Genomic DNA, 22003 nt, shown 5'->3' with positions numbered 1-22003 from the left:
GATGAAGCCTCCCTCATCTACCCCTGTACTCTGTATGCAGCATTACTCTCATCTTTCTAACACCTCATTTTCTGTATGTTATCCTGTGAGATGTAGCCTCCCTCATCTACCCCTGTACTCTGTATACAGCATTACTCTCATCCTCCCCACACCTAATTTTTTGTATATTATCCTGTGTGATGTAGCCTCCCTCATCTACCCATGTACTCTGTATGTAGCATTACTCTCATCCTCCCAACACCTCATTTTCTGTATGTTATCTAGTGTGATGTAGCCTCCCTCATCTACCCCTGTACTCTGTATGCAACAATACTCTCATCTTCCCAACACCTCATTTTCTGTATGTTATCCTGTGTGATGTAGCCTCCCACATCTACCCCTGTACTCTGTATGTAGCATTACTCTCATCCTCCCAACACCTCACTTTCTGTATGTTATCCTGTGTTATGTAGCCTCCCTCATCTACCCCTGTACTCAGTATGCAACATTACTCTCATCCTCCCAACACCTCATTTTCTGTATGTTATCCTGTGTTATGTAGCCTCCCTCATCTACCCCTGTACTCTGTATGCAACATTACTCTCATCTTCCCAACACCTCATTTTCTGTATGTTATCCTGTGTGATGTAGCCTCCCTCATCTACCCCTGTACTCTGTATGCAGCATTACTCTCATCCTCCCAACACCTCATTTTCTGTATGTTATCCTGTGAGATGTAGCCTCCCTCATCTACCCCTGTACTCTGTATGCAGCATTACTCTCATCCTCCCAACACCACATTTTCTGTATGTTATCCTTTGTGATGTAGCCTCCCTCATCTACCCCTGTACTCTGTATGCAGCATTACTCTGTCTCCAAACACCTAATTTTCTGTATGTTATCCTGTGTGATGTAGCCTCCCTCATCTACCCCTGTACTCTGTATGCAGCATTACACTTATCCTCCCAACACCTCATTTTCTGTATGTTATCCTGTGTGACGTAGCCTCCCTCATCTACCCCTGTACTCTGTATGTAGCATTTCTCTCATCCTCCCAACACCACATTTTCTGTATATTATCCTGTGTGATGTAGCCTCCCTTATCTACCCCTGTACTCTGTATGCAGCATTACTCTCATCCTCCCAACACCTCATTTTCTGTATATTATCCTGTGTGATGTAGCCTCCCTCATCTACCCCTGTACTCTGTATGCAGCATTACTCTCATCCTCCCAACACCTCATTTTCTGTATATTATCCTGTGTGATGTAGTCTCCCTCATCTACCCCTGTACTCTGTATGCAGCATTACTCTCATCCTCCCAACACCTCTATTCTGTATGTTATCCTGTGTGATGTAGCCTCCCTCATCTACCCCTGTACTCTGTATGCAGCATTACTCTGTCTCCAAACACCTAATTTTCTGTATGTTATTCTGTGAGATGTAGCCTCCCTCATTTACCCCTGTACTCTGTATCCAGAATTACTCTCATCCTCCCAACACCTCATTTTCTGTATGTTATCCTGTGTGATGTAGCCTCCCTCATCTACCCCTGTACTCTGTATGTAGCATTACTCTCATCCTCCCAACACCTCACTTTCTGTATATTATCCTGTGTGATGTAGCCTCCCTCATCTACCCCTGTACTCTGTATGTAGCATTTCTCTCATCCTCCCAACACCACATTTTCTGTATATTATCCTGTGTGATGTAGCCTCCCTCATCTACCCCTGTACTCTGTATGTAGCATTACTCTCATCCTCCCAACACCTGATTTTCTGTACGTTATCCTTTGTGACGTAGCCTCCCTCATCTACCCCTGTACTCTGTATGTAGCATTTCTCTCATCCTCCCAACACCACATTTTCTGTATATTATCCTGTGTGATGTAGCCTCCCTCATCTACCCCTGTACTCTGTATGTAGCATTACTCTCGTCCTATCAATACCTCATTTTCTGTATGTTATCCTGTGTGATGTAGCCTCCCTCATCTACCCCTGTACTCTGTATGCAGCATTACTCTCATCCTTCCAACACCTCATTTTCTGTACGTTATCCTTTGTGACGTAGCCTCCCTCATCTACCCCTGTACTCTGTATGCAGCATTACTCTCATCCTCCCAACACATCATTTTCTGTATGTTATCCTGTGTGATGTAGCCTCCCTCATCTACCCCTGTACTCTGTATGCAGCATTACTCTGTCTCCAAATACCTACTTTTCTGTATGTTATTCTGTGTGATGTAGCCTCCCTCATCTACCCCTGTACTCTGTATATAGCATTACTCTCATCCTCCCAACACCACATTTTCTGTATGTTATCCTGTGTGATGTAGCCTCCCTCATCTACCCCTGTACTCTGTATGTAGCATTACTCTCATCCTCCCAACACCACATTTTCTGTATGTTATCCTGTGTGATGTAGCCTCCCTCATCTACCCCTGTACTCTGTATGCAGCATTACTCTCATCCTCCCAACACCTCATTTTCTGTATATTATCCTGTGTGATGTAGCCTCCCTCATCTACCCCTGTACTCTGTATGTAGCATTTCTCTCATCCTCCCAACGCCACATTTTCTGTATATTATACTGTGTGATGTAGCCTCCCTCATCTACCCCTGCACTCTGTATGCAGCATTACTCTCATTCTCCCAACACCTAATTTTCTGTATGTTATCCTGTGTGATGTAGCCTCCCTCATCTACCCCTATACTCTGTATGCAACATTACTCTCGTCCTATCAATACCTAATTTTCTGTATGTTATCCTGTGTGATGTAGCCTCCCTCATCTACCCCTGTACTCTGTATGCAGCATTACTCTCATCCTTCCAACACCTCATTTTCTGTATGTTATCCTGTGTGATGTAGCCTCCCTCATCTACCCCTGCACTCTGTATGCAGCATTACTCTCATTCTCCCAACACCTAATTTTCTGTATGTTATCCTGTGTGATGTAGCCTCCCTCATCTACCCCTGTACTCTGTATGCAGCATTACTCTCATCCTCCCAACACCTCATTTTCTGTATGTTATCCTGTGTGATGTAGCCTCCCTCATCTACCCCTGTACTCTGTATGTAGCATTACTCTCAGTGTTCCAACACCTAATTTTCTGTATGATATCCTGTGTGACGTAGCCTCCCTCATCTACCCCTGTACTCTGTATGCAGCATTACTCTCAGCCTCCAAACACTACATTTTCTGTATGTTATCCAGTGTGACGTAGCCTCCCAAATCTACCCATGTACTCTGTATGCAGCATTACTCTCATCCTCCCAACACCTCATTTTCTGTATGTTATCCTGTGTGATGTAGCCTCCCTCATCTACCCCTGTGCTCTGTATGCAACATTACTCTCATCCTCCCAACACCACATTTTCTGTATATTATCCTGTGTGATGTAGCCTCCCTCATCTACCCCTGTACTCTGTATTCAGCATTACTCTCATCCTCCCAACACCTCATTTTCTGTATATTATCCTGTGTGATGCAGCCTTCCTCATCTACCCCTGTACTCTGTATGTAGCATTTCTCTCATCCTCCCAACACCACATTTTCTGTATATTATCCTGTGTGATGTAGCCTCCCTCATCTACCCCTGTACTCTGTATGCAGCATTACTCTCATCCTCCCAACACCTCATTTTCTGTATGTTATCCTGTGTGATGTAGCCTCCCTCATCTACCCCTGTACTCTGTATGTAGCATTACTCTCATCCTCCCAACACCTCACTTTCTGTATATTATCCTGTGTGATGTAGCCTCCCTCATCTACCCCTGTACTCTGTATGTAGCATTTCTCTCATCCTCCCAACACCACATTTTCTGTATATTATCCTGTGTGATGTAGCCTCCCTCATCTACCCCTGTACTCTGTATGTAGCATTACTCTCATCCTCCCAACACCTGATTTTCTGTACGTTATCCTTTGTGACGTAGCCTCCCTCATCTACCCCTGTACTCTGTATGTAGCATTTCTCTCATCCTCCCAACACCACATTTTCTGTATATTATCCTGTGTGATGTAGCCTCCCTCATCTACCCCTGTACTCTGTATGTAGCATTACTCTCGTCCTATCAATACCTCATTTTCTGTATGTTATCCTGTGTGATGTAGCCTCCCTCATCTACCCCTGTACTCTGTATGCAGCATTACTCTCATCCTTCCAACACCTCATTTTCTGTACGTTATCCTTTGTGACGTAGCCTCCCTCATCTACCCCTGTACTCTGTATGCAGCATTACTCTCATCCTCCCAACACATCATTTTCTGTATGTTATCCTGTGTGATGTAGCCTCCCTCATCTACCCCTGTACTCTGTATGCAGCATTACTCTGTCTCCAAATACCTACTTTTCTGTATGTTATTCTGTGTGATGTAGCCTCCCTCATCTACCCCTGTACTCTGTATATAGCATTACTCTCATCCTCCCAACACCACATTTTCTGTATGTTATCCTGTGTGATGTAGCCTCCCTCATCTACCCCTGTACTCTGTATGTAGCATTACTCTCATCCTCCCAACACCACATTTTCTGTATGTTATCCTGTGTGATGTAGCCTCCCTCATCTACCCCTGTACTCTGTATGCAGCATTACTCTCATCCTCCCAACACCTCATTTTCTGTATATTATCCTGTGTGATGTAGCCTCCCTCATCTACCCCTGTACTCTGTATGTAGCATTTCTCTCATCCTCCCAACGCCACATTTTCTGTATATTATACTGTGTGATGTAGCCTCCCTCATCTACCCCTGCACTCTGTATGCAGCATTACTCTCATTCTCCCAACACCTAATTTTCTGTATGTTATCCTGTGTGATGTAGCCTCCCTCATCTACCCCTATACTCTGTATGCAACATTACTCTCGTCCTATCAATACCTAATTTTCTGTATGTTATCCTGTGTGATGTAGCCTCCCTCATCTACCCCTGTACTCTGTATGCAGCATTACTCTCATCCTTCCAACACCTCATTTTCTGTATGTTATCCTGTGTGATGTAGCCTCCCTCATCTACCCCTGCACTCTGTATGCAGCATTACTCTCATTCTCCCAACACCTAATTTTCTGTATGTTATCCTGTGTGATGTAGCCTCCCTCATCTACCCCTGTACTCTGTATGCAGCATTACTCTCATCCTCCCAACACCTCATTTTCTGTATGTTATCCTGTGTGATGTAGCCTCCCTCATCTACCCCTGTACTCTGTATGTAGCATTACTCTCAGTGTTCCAACACCTAATTTTCTGTATGATATCCTGTGTGACGTAGCCTCCCTCATCTACCCCTGTACTCTGTATGCAGCATTACTCTCAGCCTCCAAACACTACATTTTCTGTATGTTATCCAGTGTGACGTAGCCTCCCAAATCTACCCATGTACTCTGTATGCAGCATTACTCTCATCCTCCCAACACCTCATTTTCTGTATGTTATCCTGTGTGATGTAGCCTCCCTCATCTACCCCTGTGCTCTGTATGCAACATTACTCTCATCCTCCCAACACCACATTTTCTGTATATTATCCTGTGTGATGTAGCCTCCCTCATCTACCCCTGTACTCTGTATTCAGCATTACTCTCATCCTCCCAACACCTCATTTTCTGTATATTATCCTGTGTGATGCAGCCTTCCTCATCTACCCCTGTACTCTGTATGTAGCATTTCTCTCATCCTCCCAACACCACATTTTCTGTATATTATCCTGTGTGATGTAGCCTCCCTCATCTACCCCTGTACTCTGTATGCAGCATTACTCTCATCCTCCCAACACCTCATTTTCTGTATGTTATCCTGTGTGATGTAGCCTCCCTCATCTACCCCTGTGCTCTGTATGCAGCATTACTCTCATCCTCCCAACACCACATTTTCTGTATGTTATCCTTTGTGATGTAGCCTCCCTCATCTACCCATGTACTCTGTATGTAGCATTAGTCTCATCCTCCCAACACCTCATTTTCTGTATGTTATCCTGTGTGATGTAGCCTCCCTCATCTACCCCTGTGCTCTGTATGCAGCATTACTCTCATCCTCCCAACACCTCATTTTCTGTATGTTATCCTGTGTGATATAGCCTCCCTCATCAACCCCTGTACTCTGTATGTAGCATTACTCTCATCCTCCCAACACCTCATTTTCTGTATGTTATCCTGTGTGATATAGCCTCCCTCATCAACCCCTGTACTCTGTATGTAGCATTACTCTCAGTGTTCCAACACCTAATTTTCTGTATGATATCCTGTGTGACATAGCCTCCCTCATCTACCCCTGTACTCTGTAAGCAACATTACTCTCATCTTCCCAACACCTCATTTTCTGTATGTTATCCTTTGTGATGTAGCCTCCCTCATCTACCCCTGTACTCTGTATGCAACAATACTCTCATCCTCCCAACACCACATTTTCTGTATATTATCCTGTGTGATGTAGCCTCCCTCATCTACCCCTATACTCTGTATGCAACATTACTCTCGTCCTATCAATACCTCATTTTCTGTATGTTATCCTGTGTGATGTAGCCTCCCTCATCTACCCCTGTACTCTGTATGCAGCATTACTCTCATCCTTCCAACACCTCATTTTCTGTATGTTATCCTGTGTGATGTAGCCTCCCTCATCTACCCCTGCACTCTGTATGCAGCATTACTCTCATTCTCCCAACACCTAATTTTCTGTATGTTATCCTGTGTGATGTAGCCTCCCTCATCTACCCCTGTACTCTGTATGCAGCATTACTCTCATCCTCCCAACACCTAATTTTCTGTATGTTATCCTGTGTGATGTAGCCTCCCTCATCTACCCCTGTACTCTGTATGTAGCATTACTCTCAGTGTTCCAACACCTAATTTTCTGTATGATATCCTGTGTGACGTAGCCTCCCTCATCTACCCCTGTACTCTGTATGCAGCATTACTCTCAGCCTCCAAACACTACATTTTCTGTATGTTATCCAGTGTGACGTAGCCTCCCAAATCTACCCATGTACTCTGTATGCAGCATTACTCTCATCCTCCCAACACCTCATTTTCTGTATGTTATCCTGTGTGATGTAGCCTCCCTCATCTACCCCTGTGCTCTGTATGCAACATTACTCTCATCCTCCCAACACCACATTTTCTGTATATTATCCTGTGTGATGTAGCCTCCCTCATCTACCCCTGTACTCTGTATTCAGCATTACTCTCATCCTCCCAACACCTCATTTTCTGTATATTATCCTGTGTGATGTAGCCTTCCTCATCTACCCCTGTACTCTGTATGTAGCATTTCTCTCATCCTCCCAACACCACATTTTCTGTATATTATCCTGTGTGATGTAGCCTCCCTCATCTACCCCTGTACTCTGTATGCAGCATTACTCTCATCCTCCCAACACCTCATTTTCTGTATGTTATCCTGTGTGATGTAGCCTCCCTCATCTACCCCTGTGCTCTGTATGCAGCATTACTCTCATCCTCCCAACACCACATTTTCTGTATGTTATCCTGTGTGATATAGCCTCCCTCATCAACCCCTGTACTCTGTATGTAGCATTACTCTCATCCTCCCAACACCTCATTTTCTGTATATTATCCTGTGTGATGTAGCCTCCCTCATCTACCCATGTACTCTGTATGTAGCATTAGTCTCATCCTCCCAACACCTCATTTTCTGTATGTTATCCTGTGTGATGTAGCCTCCCTCATCTACCCCTGTGCTCTGTATGCAGCATTACTCTCATCCTCCCAACACCTCATTTTCTGTATGTTATCCTGTGTGATATAGCCTCCCTCATCAACCCCTGTACTCTGTATGTAGCATTACTCTCATCCTCCCAACACCTCATTTTCTGTATGTTATCCTGTGTGATATAGCCTCCCTCATCAACCCCTGTACTCTGTATGTAGCATTACTCTCAGTGTTCCAACACCTAATTTTCTGTATGATATCCTGTGTGACATAGCCTCCCTCATCTACCCCTGTACTCTGTAAGCAACATTACTCTCATCTTCCCAACACCTCATTTTCTGTATGTTATCCTTTGTGATGTAGCCTCCCTCATCTACCCCTGTACTCTGTATGTAGCATTACTCTCATCCTCCCAACACCACATTTTCTGTATGTTATCCTTTGTGATGTAGCCTCCCTCATCTACCCCTGTACTCTGTATGCAGCATTACTCTCAGCCTCCAAACACTACATTTTCTGTATGTTATCCTGTGTGACGTAGCCTCCCAAATCTACCCATGTACTCTGTATGCAGCATTACTCTCATCCTCCCAACACCTCATTTTCTGTATGTTATCCTGTGTGATGTAGCCTCCCTCATCTACCCCTGTGCTCTGTATGCAGCATTACTTTCTGTCTCCCAACACCTCATTTTCAGCTCTTACGTTGCCGTCTTGATGTCCAGGTGGTCTTTCTTTCGGAGAAGCTCATCCAGATCTCCTCCATGTGCGTACTGCATTCCCAGGAAGAGAAGGTCCTGTAACAGAACAGATACAGGCTCTCAAGACCCAGTACTTCTTTAAGGCTTTCCAGCTCTTATCCTAACCCACTTCATGCTCTTTCGTCCCTATCCACCCCTTCTGTGTCACACCTGTCTATCTGCCCCTCCCCATTAGAATGTAAGCTCTCACGAGTAGGGACCTCATTCCTCATGTGCTTCTCCTTACACTTTCTTCTACTCCTTACTTCCCACAAGGGCACCTAACACTTGACTGCTAACTCCCTGCTGCTTATTGTGAGTGTTTTAATCACTATTGCAGCAATGTATATAAACCGTGTCCTTGTCCTGCACTGTAATGTACTGTAAGTTAGTTTATGTACTCTGTAAGACGCTGTGGAACACTTGTGATGCCATATATATAAAGGATAATAATAATATATTGTTATACTGTATGTTCATGTTAGCATCTACTGTACTTAGGACACATAACTCACTGTCATTTGATAATTCGGGTGTATCTTACTTGGGGCTTGGGGGGTTCATTCATCATTGAATTACTGTATAGACACAGAAATCTAACTTTCCACATCTATAGCGTATATTGGAGTATTTATTTGTATGTAACGCAAGAGATAGTAACTTCAAAATCCCATTTACATGACAGCCTTAATACTGAACACAGGGCCTGATTCAGACCCGCTCGCGAGCGCATAGTGCTCGCAATTCTCTCACTCCGGGACTCACTACAAAAGGGGCGGCTGTCGATGTTGATCGACAGCTCGCCCCGTTTTGTAGGTGGGGCGGGTGGGTGGCTGCACAAACGGAGGCTTTCCTGAAGGAACGCCTGCCATTTGTGGGAGGCACCATTGACATCACCAGTGATGTCAGTGGAGAGCTTCCTGCTCTGTTAGAGCAGGAAGCTCTCTTGGACTTGCGACGGACGAGACCCTACCACAAGGGTCTCGTCGCAAGCCCAGATGGTCGCGACCATCGTGACCATCACATGGCCGCCCGCAAAAGCTGTGGGTGGTCACCCAAAGCTTAGCGAGCGGCCAGGAGGCCGTCTTTAAAAAAAAACAGGGACGCCCTGATTCAGAGCGAGCGCTCTCAAAGAGCGTCCGGCTCTGAGTCAGGCCCACAGTTTCCATATAATAGTATTGGGACCTAAATTCAGAGCCGTAACTAGACTTTTTGGTTCCCTGTGCCAGAAAGAGCATTGGCGCCCCTCTAATTTTTCAAAGGGACATAAAGCACCCAAAAAGGGCCATGGCTTCATGGGGAAGGGCCAGGGAAGAGATAGGAGAGGCTAGGAGATGCTGGGGATGAAATAAGAGGAAGCTACAAGAATGATAATAAACAGAAATTTGACAGGCTCAAACAGCGCCCCCTGACCTGTGGTGCCCTGTGCGATGGCACCGGCCGCACTACCTTAGCTACGGCCTTGCCTAAATTCATCAGTTCCGAAAACCGAAACTAATTTGCTCCAGTAGTTTGCTATCTGATGCCATAACTCACAGTCAGATACCTAATGAACAGGGGGCCAATGGGATTTAATAAGTAATATGCCCCTTGATAACATAGAGACTCTGTGATTTATATAGGGTTGTGCATGGTGTGCCTCAAATCCTACCCTGAATACAGGTCTAGTTATATTTTAGGCAGGTCCAACAATCTCTTGTATGACATCAGGCCCTCCTTATAAAAGTGACAACATGTATACATATAAATAATACAGTGTGTAATAGTGTAGTAGTGCTAGTATACCATGGTAAACATAATGCAAAAACATGTCTTGTATACAGAAGCCACCATATTACTATTACAAATGGACAGCGCTTGAAGTGGCATAAATATTCTTAAAAGTACCTCGGTCTGGAAGGCACAGATCCCGCGAATCAGAAAGTTGTTACCAGTGGCCTCCTGTAGGACTCTTCTCTCCACGCAGATGGCCGTCCTCACTTCCTCATCTTGCAGCTCTCTCTTCTGCAGCACCTTGATTGCCAGCTGTGTTTTGGCTGTGGTGTCATATGCCAGCAACACCTGTACAGAGGAGAGAGACACTACAGAGTCAGGATGAAATATATATGATAAAGGTTCACATATGAGGTATGGATCATATACTAATGCAGTGTTCTCCGCAGAAAATTTTCCCAGCAGAGTGGCATCAAGAAGTAGCCGGGTGGGGGCCTTTGCAATAATAAAATGTTTTAAATCCTGACCTTATACTGATTTAAACTTGAAATAACATTTTATATATTAATTCTTCTCTTCTTATTAGAGGCCCAGTCGTCTGTTTATGAAAAAGCTGCAAAGTCTGTAGGATCTGGTCCTTTCTGTACAGCTCCCAGATACTGTCCCCACTTGCAGGCTCCCAAAGTTCCGGGTGGTAGGCTGTTTCTTGCCGGGTGGTGCACACACAAAAACCAGCCTGGGGAGAACACTGCTAACGGTAACATACTATGCCACCTTTTTTACACAAACTTAACGCATCTGTAGGCAGTGCTGCGCAAGCGCTGGTTTTACAGATGTAACAGCGCATGCGCAGCACTGTTTCCAGATGCGATAAGGTAGTGTAGGCAGGGAAAAGTATCTATTTCCCGAAGAGCTGACATCGCAAAAATGACAGCTTTTCGAATGATGAATTCCACCTATAATTAGCTAGTACTCCATGAGAGTTCTAAAGCTAATTATCTCCAGAGAATTTTTAGGTTTAATGAATAGGCCCTGATTCTGAAGACAAGACTACAAAATGTGGTAGATACACAAACCATTTCCATTCAAGCCCTCCTGTCAAAGATCAATGATTTAGGAAACCGTCATATTAAATAACCTCCACTGGATCAAGGCCCCTACACACTACACGATATCTGTATCGATTTGGCCGATTCTGACACATCGGAACGACAAATCGTTAAAATATGTGTAGTGTGTATGCACTACATGATGTAGTGCATGCTCCCATGGGGTCGTCAGCCTCATCGTCTAATCTAATAGCAGCATGTAAGATCAGGCAATGTAGCAGATGATCCCATGCAGCGCTGTGCATATTGGGCGGTCAGGCACCAGATCAACCAGTGTCTATGGACCGTCCGATATGTCAGCCTGATGGCAGAAAGGTCGTATGTCGCGTCGCATCGCTGAGTACACACATTGTTTAGAGTGTACCCAGCTTTAAACTGTAAAAGGCCTCCTATTGGCAGAATAAGTTATGACTTCTTTGGGCAAAGCATTAACCACTTAACTGACAATTTTTTTTTCCAAAAACTGCTCCGAAATTGTCGTTTTTTTTTATGATTGAATTAGGTCAAGAACATCTTTTTAAAACTATTTCAACTCAATTTTTTTTTTTTTAAACACCATATACCATAAAAATTTACATTTTTATGGTATACTGTAGTTCAGGTCATTGACAGCTGTACCATCGACGGCCGATTGGTTCAGCCATCGATAGAAACAATCGATTGTTTGACATCGGTTGGGGGGCTCCACACACACACACACTATATCTATATATATATATATATATATATATATATATATATGGTATATATGCGCGCATACACACATATATATATATATATATATACTGTATATACACAGTATATGTATATATCCATGTGTATAGATCACACGTGTGTGTATATATATATATATATATATATATATACACACACATTTTATATATATATATACAAATATAGGGGTTTGCTGTTTATACATGGTGTGGGGCTTGCAAAAATGGAGGGGAGAGGAGGGGTTGGCTCTTTGGCCAGCGGCTGCTCCCTCTACTGTTTGCAGCCGCTGGGGAGCCGCTAACAGGGCGTTGGGACAGGGAGGGGGCAGAGAAAAGGCCAGCGCTGAAAGCGCTACCTGCTATTTGCCCGGCGGCTGCTCTGTCTAGTTTGCAGCCGCTGGGCTGCTGTTAGCAGGGGTGGAGAGAGAGAGAAGGACAGTGCTGATATCGCTGTCCTTCTCTGCCCAGCGGCTGCTCTGCTCTGCCATCAGCCGCCGGGCTGCTGCTAGCTCCGGAGGAGGGAGAGAAGGACAGCGCTATCAGCGCTGCCTTCTCTGCCCTGTCAGCGGCTGTCTTCCGGAGAGAGAGGGAGAGAAGGACAGCGCTCTCAGCGCTGCCTTCTCTGCCCTGTCAGCGGCTGTCTTCCGGAGAGAGAGGGAGAGAAGGACAGCGCTATCAGCGCTGCCTTCTCTGCCCTGTCAGCAGCCGCCGGGCTGCTGTCGGGGGTGGGTATGACGGCGCTGGGCTGTCCGATCACTGCTAGAAGTGATCGGCCGGCCCACGGGGAGGGACAGTGTGCAGAGGGACCAGGAGGTCCCTCTGTGATTGGCGGCTGCTAGAAACTTATTTTCCAGCAGCCGCCCACATAGCTTTCCTGACTGGTCGTATCAGATACGACCATGTCAGGGAAAGCCCAGTCTGGTATGGTCGTATCTGATACGACCATGCCAGGCAAGTGGTTAAATATTCTTGATTGCCCCCACTCTCTCATACTGAGTGGGCACACCACGAGGGCCTGATAGACCTGATTCTAATACTCGACCAAGGCCTGTTATAGCAAAATTCCTTGACTTGTGCATGAAGGAGCTGATCCTGGGAGCTTATCTTTAGCTTCCCCAGCTAAGGGACATATTAAATTAGGCGCGAGAAAAGCAAAAATCCCGCACACGCAGGGTTTTGTCTGCAGGTTCGGGATATTTGCTATTCAGTTTGAAGCTGATTTTTTGAGCGCCGGGAGGTTTTTTGTTTTGTGCACCTTCAGAGCACGACCAATTTTTCCTAAAATCCACAATTTTAGATAAAATGGTCGGGAAATACTCTGGGACCCCGGCGGCACCCCTCCTAATGACTAATTAAGCAATTGGTAGTTTTCAATTAGCTTAATTAGTCAGTGATTACTCACCTTCCGAAGTGCTAACTTCTGCATCCAGCATCAGGACCCGGTCTCCTGCAGCAGCGGTGAATATGTCAATGTGTGTGTGTGTATAAGTGAGTAAGTGTGTGTGTGTATGAGTGAGTATGAGTGAGTAAGTGTGTGTGTGCATCAGTGTGTGACTGTGTGTGTGACCCCCGGTGTCCCCCCACCAAGAGTATGTATGCCCCCGTAATGGACGATGGGGAAACTACATCTCCCAGCAGCTCTTGTGCCTCCCTGCACCCCCTGGCGCCTCCCAGCAGCCCCTGGGACTCCCAGCAGCCCCCTTTCCAGTGAGAAGATTTAGGGGAGGCCACCGGGAGCCGTGGAGACCACCGGGCAGGTAAGTGTAGATTTATTTTTTATTATTTTTTTACGCTGCGTGGGGTTTTCAGAGCTGAAAACCCCGCAACCACTTTTTTTTAATTGGATGCCGCGGTTATTGGGACCGCACATACCCGCGGTAATCCAAAATTGGGACCAAGAGCCGCAAGGTTTCTCCTCGCTAAACCTCGCACTCAATTCAATATGCCCCTAAGTATTGAAGAGTCTAAAATCTTTATCATCCATGATTTTTTGGCCACTATGTACCAGATGCAGAGTATGCTTCAATACTTCATGAGAATAACAAACAATGGGCCTGATTCAGAGATGGACCCTAATGTAATCAAAGCTGCGATTTTACACGGAACGCAGCTGCGAAAATGTTACCCGAGCATAAGGACGCCCAACGCTGCCTTCTTATTGCAATTGCAAATTTATGCACGCCCATGTAACAACATTTAAACACGCCTGCGTTTTATTGATCACCCCCGTTACCTCCCCCAAACGCTAACTCCCTGTCACTCACCTTTGCGAATGGATACACAGTGCAACTTATATGCATGTGCAATGTCAAACAATTGCTCGTTCTATGTAAAAATTGCATTAGTGTCCATCTCTGAATCAGGCCAAATATGCGCTAATGTATCCAGCAAAGCTCAGAGTCCAAGATAACAATCAGATTCTGGGCCTGATTCAGACCCACTCGCGAGCGCATAGCGCTCGCAAGCGGGCCGATGGTGGCCCAGTGCGCACGCGCGACGTGCGCGAGCCCTGGAGCGAGTGAGACGTTCACTCGCTCCGGAGCTCGCAGCAAAACGGGGCGGCTGTTGATATGGGGGTGGCTGAACAAACGGTGGCATTTTTTGGTCGGCCCTATTGACATCAGAGCTGGAAGTCCACTTGGCATTGCGAGTGCTGAGACCCTACCACAAGGGTCTCCTCGCAATGCCGATGGTCGCGATAATCGTGACCATCGCCAGGCCGCTCGCACAATCTGTGGGTCACCCACAGCTGTGCGAGCGGCCTGGAGGCCGGAATTAAAAAAAATAGGGACGCCCTGATTCAGAGCGAGCGCAAGCAAATAGCGTGCGCCTCTGAATCAAGTCCTCTGTTTTATTGACCCAACTTTAGCCAAAAATCATTTCACCTGTCAAAGTAGAACTCCAGATCGCTGCTGATTCACTGAGACTTGGATCTCTCAATTTCATTGTTATTTAACATGTAATTAAGCTGCTGTTATCTCTCCCTCCCAATAAAAAAGTAACATTTTTGTCTGTTCTCTTGTTATTATCCTAGCATACACCTAATTGTACTGGGGCTTGCTTCATGTTTAGTTCTGTTAGGTAAAATTTGAAAATTCTGCTATGTTTTGCACTCTGTGCAGCGAGCCCCCTCCTCTAAGCAGTGCCCTCCCCCATAGCCATCATCTTTGAGCCAGCAAGAGGGTCACTCCTCCTCTGCAGCGCCATCTTCCTATTGATATTCAGGAAGATGGCGCATACACACAGTGTCAGACTGGGGCATGAAGGGCCCACCAGGGGAATGCAGTGATAGGTTCCCATGCGAAAAGGTGTGGCCAGCCTTCCACAGAGGCAGAGTGCATGGTCTGGGCCCCTTTACAAATATATACTGTGATAGGATCATTGGTAAAGTGGTCTGTGGCAGGTACATTTGTCCCAGATTCCTGTCTTATGTGTTTTAAACCTCCAGGAGAAAGTCTGCAGTGTAGCAGGCTTGAGTCTCGGCTTTTTGAAAAGCCGGTTTGGGACCTGGGGGTTGTGGGTGAGAGGAGAGTGAGGGCTCCACCCACGGCCACTCCAGGTTTTGGTTCTCTTAGCCTGGTAACAGGCTTGTTAGGGTTTCCACCTGAGAGTGGCCAATATAAGCCTAGTGTGTTGAGGGCTGATTGTCTCACCTGGGAGAGCAGACAGGGAGTTTGCTCAGAGACACTTGAAAACCTAACTGTAAGTGTTGTGCTGTGCCCTTGTTGCTGGTGAGGGCATTAGGTCCTGCCAGGTTCTGGTAGTAAGGGAACTACCTGTGAAGTTAGTGCCCCGACAGGGCTAGGATTTATGTTTATGTTTTCTTTATGTTTGTTTCTGACATTGTACAATAAAGACTGGCGCCGACCAGTTTGTACTTGCATCCAGTCTGGCGTACTGTTTCCCTGCTGCTGTGTGTGAAAGGAAGGAATCCTCTACCCTGGAGAGGGACCCCCTAACCTAACTGTGTCACAATATGGTGGAGAATGCGGGCAACCACACACTCTGAAGTTGCAGCAAGAGGAAAACTTTCCGTTTAAAAATTAAAGGGACAGACACCCAATTTGTAAGTGTGGAAATAACACTGTGTCCTTGGAGTCCCATAGAGGAGGCGTCAGCCAATGCTCAGAGAGGCAAGGTTCAGCTTCCAACCTACACCCCAGGACAAAATGGAGGACATGATTAAGGCCTTGCTCCAAGCTACAGCAGCTCAGCAGGAATCTACCAGAGCTCAGCAGGAGACGAACAAACTTCAGCAGGAATCTACCTGGGCTCAGCAGGAATCCACCAGGGTGGAACTGTTGGCCTTGGAGACAGCCAAGAGGCAACAACAGGTCGCCATCGAGGAAACCCGCCAGGCCTTAGCGGAAAACAGCCAGGCCATAAAAGAGGTGGTACAGCACCTGGTCGCCCGGCCCAGAGATGTTGCTACTGGTCCTCCCACCACCACTCACTCCGTACGAGCCAGTCACTTCCTCCAAAAGATGACTTTGGGCGATGATGTGGAGGCCTATCTCGCCGCATTTGAAAGAACGGCCGAAAGGGAGAGTTGGCCCAAGGAGCAGTGGGCAAGTCTGGTGGCCCCTTTTTTGTCTGGGGAGCCACAAAAGGCCTATTTCGACTTATGCCTGGCTGATGCCAAGTACTATAAAAAACGAAAAGAGGAGATCCTAACTCGCTTGGGAGTCACCACCTTTGTTCGTGCCCAACGGGCCCACCGCTGGGAGTTCCATATAGACAAGCCTCCACGTTCGCAGATGCATGACCTCGTCCATCTGTCCTCAAAATGGCTACAGCCCGAGACGCTGACGGGACCACAGATCGTGGAAAGGGTCGTGATGGACCGGTACCTGCGATCGTTACCTGCGACTCTGCGCAAGTGGGTGAGCCATGCAGACCCTAAGTCCACGGACCAGTTGGTCGAGCTGGTGGAGAGGTACGTGGCGGCTGAGGAGCTGATGAGTATGCCCCACCGAGCCCCGATGGCGCACCAGCGAACTCCCACAGACACTGGTAAGACTGTTCCAGGGGAGAAGGGTGCTGGGCGGTGGAATGTATCTAAGACTGAGGGTGTAGAACCTGTAGACAGGCCTGCCAGGCCAGGAAGGTTCTTGCCCCGTAAACGACTAGACATTAATATGACTCAGTGTTTCCGATGTGGTGGCTTCGGCCATATTGCCGCTAATTGTTCACTTACAACTGAACCTATGCAATGTGATACTGCTCATGTCTACCGCAGGGGGTCTTTCTTTGCACAGACAGCCTGTACGGCTGACCGGCAGGCTGAGACTGATAAGCACATGTGTGTACTCACTGTAGTTGGCAACCGAGTAGAGGCACTGTTAGACTCTGGTAGCTTGGTGACACTTATAAAAGCTGAGCTGGTGAACCCCTTGAGGCATACAGGGAAAACTGTTGGTGTGACCTGCATACATGGGGATACTCGATATTATGTTACGGCCGAGGTGAACATCGAGACACCATGTGGCTCTGCTATAGTTTCTGTGGGTTTGGTGCATGGTCTGGTGTACGATGCAATATTGGGGAGAGACTTTGCTCACTTCTGGAAGTTGTGGGAAAGCCGTTTTGTTCCAGAGGTGAACAACCCCGATCTATTTGAGAAAGTTGTCGATGCAGTGGAGGAGGGAGTTTCTTCTGAGTCAGAGTTATTCCCTTTTTCTACTATGGTTGGCGAACTAGAGAATGCGGAACTTGACGGTGGCCCGCCAACTGATGTGCCTCCCATTGAGGTGGGAAGTGTTGTTGGGCCAGGTGATCATCTGCCTGATTTAGAGGTCAGAAGAGAGGTCTTTGCCGTGAAGCAGTTGAATGACCCTACTTTGGTAAAAGCCAGGGAGAATGTAAAAGTAGTTGATGGTAAACCTGTAGACCCTGATAGTCCTTTGTCCTATCCCCACATGGCAATGTGTCAGGATTTGTTATATCAGGTGACTAAGAAGGGGGAAGATATTGTGGAACAACTAATAGTTCCCAAAGCCTACAGAAGAACAGTGTTGGATCTGGCCCATGGTCATATAACGGCAGGCCATCTAGGGGTAGAGAAAACCACTGAGCGAATAATGCAGAGGTTTTTCTTGCCCGGGCTTCATAAAGAGGTGTCTGACTTTTGCGCATCCTGCCCTGAGTGTCAGTATCATGCTCCCAGGCCACATTTTAAGGGTCCACTAGTTCCATTGCCTATTATAGAGGTGCCGTTTGAAAGAATAGCGATGGATTTGGTTGGACCCTTAATGAAGTCTGCCAGGGGACACCAGTATATTCTGGTCATAATGGATTACGCTACCAGGTACCCGGAAGCGATCCCGTTGCGCAATATGTCAACCAAGACCATTGCCAGAGAGCTAGTTCATGTCTTTAGCAGGCTGGGTATACCCAAGGAGATACTAACTGACCAGGGTACACCGTTTATGTCAAAAGTCATGAAAGAGTTATGTTGCCTCTTCAAAATTGAACAGTTAAGAACTTCGGTTTATCACCTCCAAACCGATGGGCTGGTCGAGAGGTTTAACAAGACGTTAAAACACATGCTTAGGAAAGTGGTCGACAAGGATGGTAGGGATTGGGATTACTTATTGCCGTATTTATTGTTGGCATTAGAGAAGTTCCTCAGTCCTCCACCGGGTTTTCACCCTTCGACTTGTTGTATGGGAGACACCCAAGGGGGTTACTAGAGATTGCCAAAGAGACATGGGAGGGGCAGTCTAGTCCTTACAAAACCGTGATTGAGTATGTTTCTCAAATGCAGGAGGGAATTGCTGCGGTAGTGCCGATAGTGAGAGAGCACCTGGAACAGGCTCAACAGGCACAGCAGAGGGTATACAACCGCAATGCTCGGTTACGCAGCTTTGCTCCTGGGGACAGAGTGTTAGTATTGGTTCCCACTGTGGAAAATAAACTTTTGGCTAAATGGCAAGGGCCCTTTGAAATCTTAGAAAGAGTGGGGCAGGTCAATTACAAAGTTTACCAGCCGGGGAAATGAAAGCCGGAACAGATATACCATATAAATCTGTTAAAGCCCTGGAAAGATAGAACGGCACTGTCGGCCGTCTGAGCCCCTCCAGTAAATCCAGGGCCCTTAGTTCCCAAAGTGACAGTGGCAAAAACCCTGTCGGCAATTCAACAACAAGAGGTCAAGGAGTTTCTGATCAGAAATAGGGTGCTGTTCTCTGACGTACCTGGGAAAACCTCGGTCATTAAACATGACATCATCACTGACCCAGGGGTTAAAGTTAATCTAAAGCCCTATAGGTTGCCAGAAGCACAAAGAGAATCGGTGTCGAAAGAAATTAAAAATATGCTAGAGTTAGGGGTTATTGAAGAATCACATAGTGAATGGTCAAGTCCCATTGTGTTGATTCCAAAGCCCGACGGGAGTGTGCGTTTCTGCAATGACTTCCGAAAGTTGAACAGTGTTTCAAAATTCGATGCCTACCCGATGCCAAGAGTGGATGAATTGATTGAGAGACTAGGGACGGCAAGGTATTTAACCACTCTTGACCTAACCAAAGGGTATTGGCAAGTACCGTTAACCGAGAGCGCCAAACAAAAGACAGCTTTTTCAGCACCAGAGGGCTTGTTTCAGTACAAGATGTTGCCCTTCGGGCTACATGGGGCACCTGCTATCTTCCAAAGAATGATGGACAGGATTTTAAGGCCCCATAGACGGTATGCGGCTGCTTATCTGGATGACGTGGTCATTCATAGTCCTGAATGGCAGTCTCACTTACCCAGGGTACAAGCAGTTTTGGACTCCATCTATAAGGCAGGTTTGACAGCCAACCCAAAAAAGTGTTGTCTAGGCATGGAGGAAGTAAAATATCTGGGATACACCATTGGCAGAGGCCTGATAAAGCCTCAGCTCAATAAAGTTGATGCCATACAAAACTGGCCACGGCCTCTGAATAAGAAGCAGGTGAGAGCCTTCTTGGGAATTACGGGGTACTACAGGAGGTTTATACCCAACTTTGCCACCATGGCAGTCCCACTGACTGACCTGACCAAAGGCAAACAAAAAGTCATGGTAGAATGGAGTCCTGAGGCGGAGAAAGCTTTTCAGGAGTTGAAAGTAGCGTTGTGTTCCCAACCAGTCCTGATGACTCCTAATTTTGACAGGGAATTCATAGTACAAACCGATGCATCAGAAGTAGGTATAGGAGCGGTCCTGTCCCAGAACAAGGAGGGTGAGGAACACCCTATTTTCTATCTAAGCAGAAAGTTGAATGTACATGAGAGAAACTATGCCACAGTGGAGAAGGAGGCGTTGGCCATAAAGTGGGCGTTAGAGGCTCTCAGGTTCTACTTGGTTGGAAGAAAGTTCAAATTGATCACTGACCATGCCCCTTTGAAGTGGATGTCCGAAAATAAAGACAGTAATGCGAGAATTACGAGATGATTCTTGGCGTTACAAACTTTAAAATTTTCAGTGGAACACAGGCCAGGAAGCCAGCTGGCCAATGCTGACGCGTTGTCACGCGTTCATTGTTTGGGGGCTTCAGTTGTTCCGCCCCACAGGTCGAAACAAAGGGGGGGATATGTGATAGGATCATTGGTAAAGTGGTCTGTGGCAGGTACATTTGTCCCAGATTCCTGTCTTATGTGTTTTAAACCTCCAGGAGAAAGTCTGCAGTGTAGCAGGCTTGAGTCTCGGCTTTTTGAAAAGCCGGTTTGGGACCTGGGGGTTGTGGGTGAGAGGAGAGGGAGGGCTCCACCCACGGCCACTCCAGGTTTTGGTTCTCTTAGCCTGGTAACAGGCTTGTTAGGGTTTCCACCTGAGAGTGGCCAATATAAGCCTAGTGTGTTGAGGGCTGATTGTCTCACCTGGGAGAGCAGACAGGGAGTTTGCTCAGAGACACTTGAAAACCTAACTGTAAGTGTTGTGCTGTGCCCTTGTTGCTGGTGAGGGCATTAGGCCCTGCCAGGTTCTGGTAGTGAGGGAACTACCTGTGAAGTTAGTGCCCCGACAGGGCTAGGATTTATGTTTATGTTTTCTTTATGTTTGTTTCTGACATTGTACAATAAAGACTGGCGCCGACCAGCTTGTACTTGCATCCAGTCTGGCGTACTGTTTCCCTGCTGCTGTGTGTGAAAGGAAGGAGTCCTCTACCCAGGAGAGGGACCCCCTAACCTAACTGTGTCACAATACATATAGTAAATACTGCTAGTGCATGCATGATAATCTACCAGATTAATAACAGCAATGCATTGTAGAAAATACACCGTAGTCCTGTGCAGTAAAATGTAACATATAATGTACAATTCAAGTGCACAGTCTGGAATCTGGTCCCTAGAGAAGGGGGTGGGCCCTCAGGCAGTGGGGCCCACCAGAGGTTTCCCCAGTACCTCTGTGGGCCAGTCCGACACTGCATGCACACAAGAGAGCAATGGCTCTGGCACAGTGCTGGAATCTTTACTTTGACTATGTGGCACCATCTTCCTGAAGATGTCACTGGGAAAATGGCGCCACAGAGAAGGGACCTGCGTACTGGTACAAGGTAAGTATACTTTGGGTGAAGGGTATGCGGTGAGGCCCCCCTGGACCCATGGGCTTGTGTGCACCACACGCCCTGCACCCATTATAAATATTTCTATGCATCCACCTATATATACATCCTCGACTTCTCAGACTTATTTTAAACTGATTTCCTGGATGTTTGGAGGCCTCAATTCTACTAAAAGACAGCAAATTACAACACTTCTAAGATGATTTCACCATCATCTCTCCGAGCCCCATGGTTAGGAGATTGTGGGCCTGATTCAGAGATGGACGCAATGGAGATATTTACACAGATTGAGCAATTGTTTTCCATTGCGCACACTTGAAAGCCGCACCGCACACACTCAGCCTTTGAATTACAATTGCGCTCGCACAGATTATTCACTCGCAAAGTGAGTGACAGGTAGTACATTGGGTGGTCCTATTTTGGTGCTTCCTGAGATATCGGTTGCCCTCAGGTGACTGTAAAGAGCACCTTACTGGGAATTGCATGTCCTATCTGGATGATATGTGAGTGATAAGATTGAATACTGGAATTGACACACTATATTCTGGGGAGCATCAAAGGTG

General features: G+C 46.5%; 1 protein-coding gene across 1 annotated transcript in view; it reads right to left on the bottom strand.

Annotated features, from left to right (window-relative positions):
* Window positions 1-22003, bottom strand: part of LOC148542852 (protein kinase C delta type-like) — a 79777-nt gene that overhangs the window by 42994 nt on the left and 14780 nt on the right. Inside the window, exons 3-4 of the mRNA XM_088460192.1 lie at window positions 10272-10445; window positions 8350-8441 (exon numbers count right to left, since the gene is read on the bottom strand). Of these exons, the coding sequence (XP_088316318.1) occupies window positions 8350-8441; window positions 10272-10445 (266 nt within the window). The remainder of the gene's footprint in view (window positions 1-8349; window positions 8442-10271; window positions 10446-22003) is intronic.

The sequence above is a fragment of the Taudactylus pleione genome, unplaced genomic scaffold (genome assembly GCF_031769625.1).
Source record: "Taudactylus pleione unplaced genomic scaffold, aTauple2 ptg000007l, whole genome shotgun sequence".
In the NCBI taxonomy this organism is placed as follows: Eukaryota; Metazoa; Chordata; class Amphibia; order Anura; family Myobatrachidae; genus Taudactylus; species Taudactylus pleione.
This window is presented reverse-complemented; position numbering and strand designations above follow the sequence as displayed.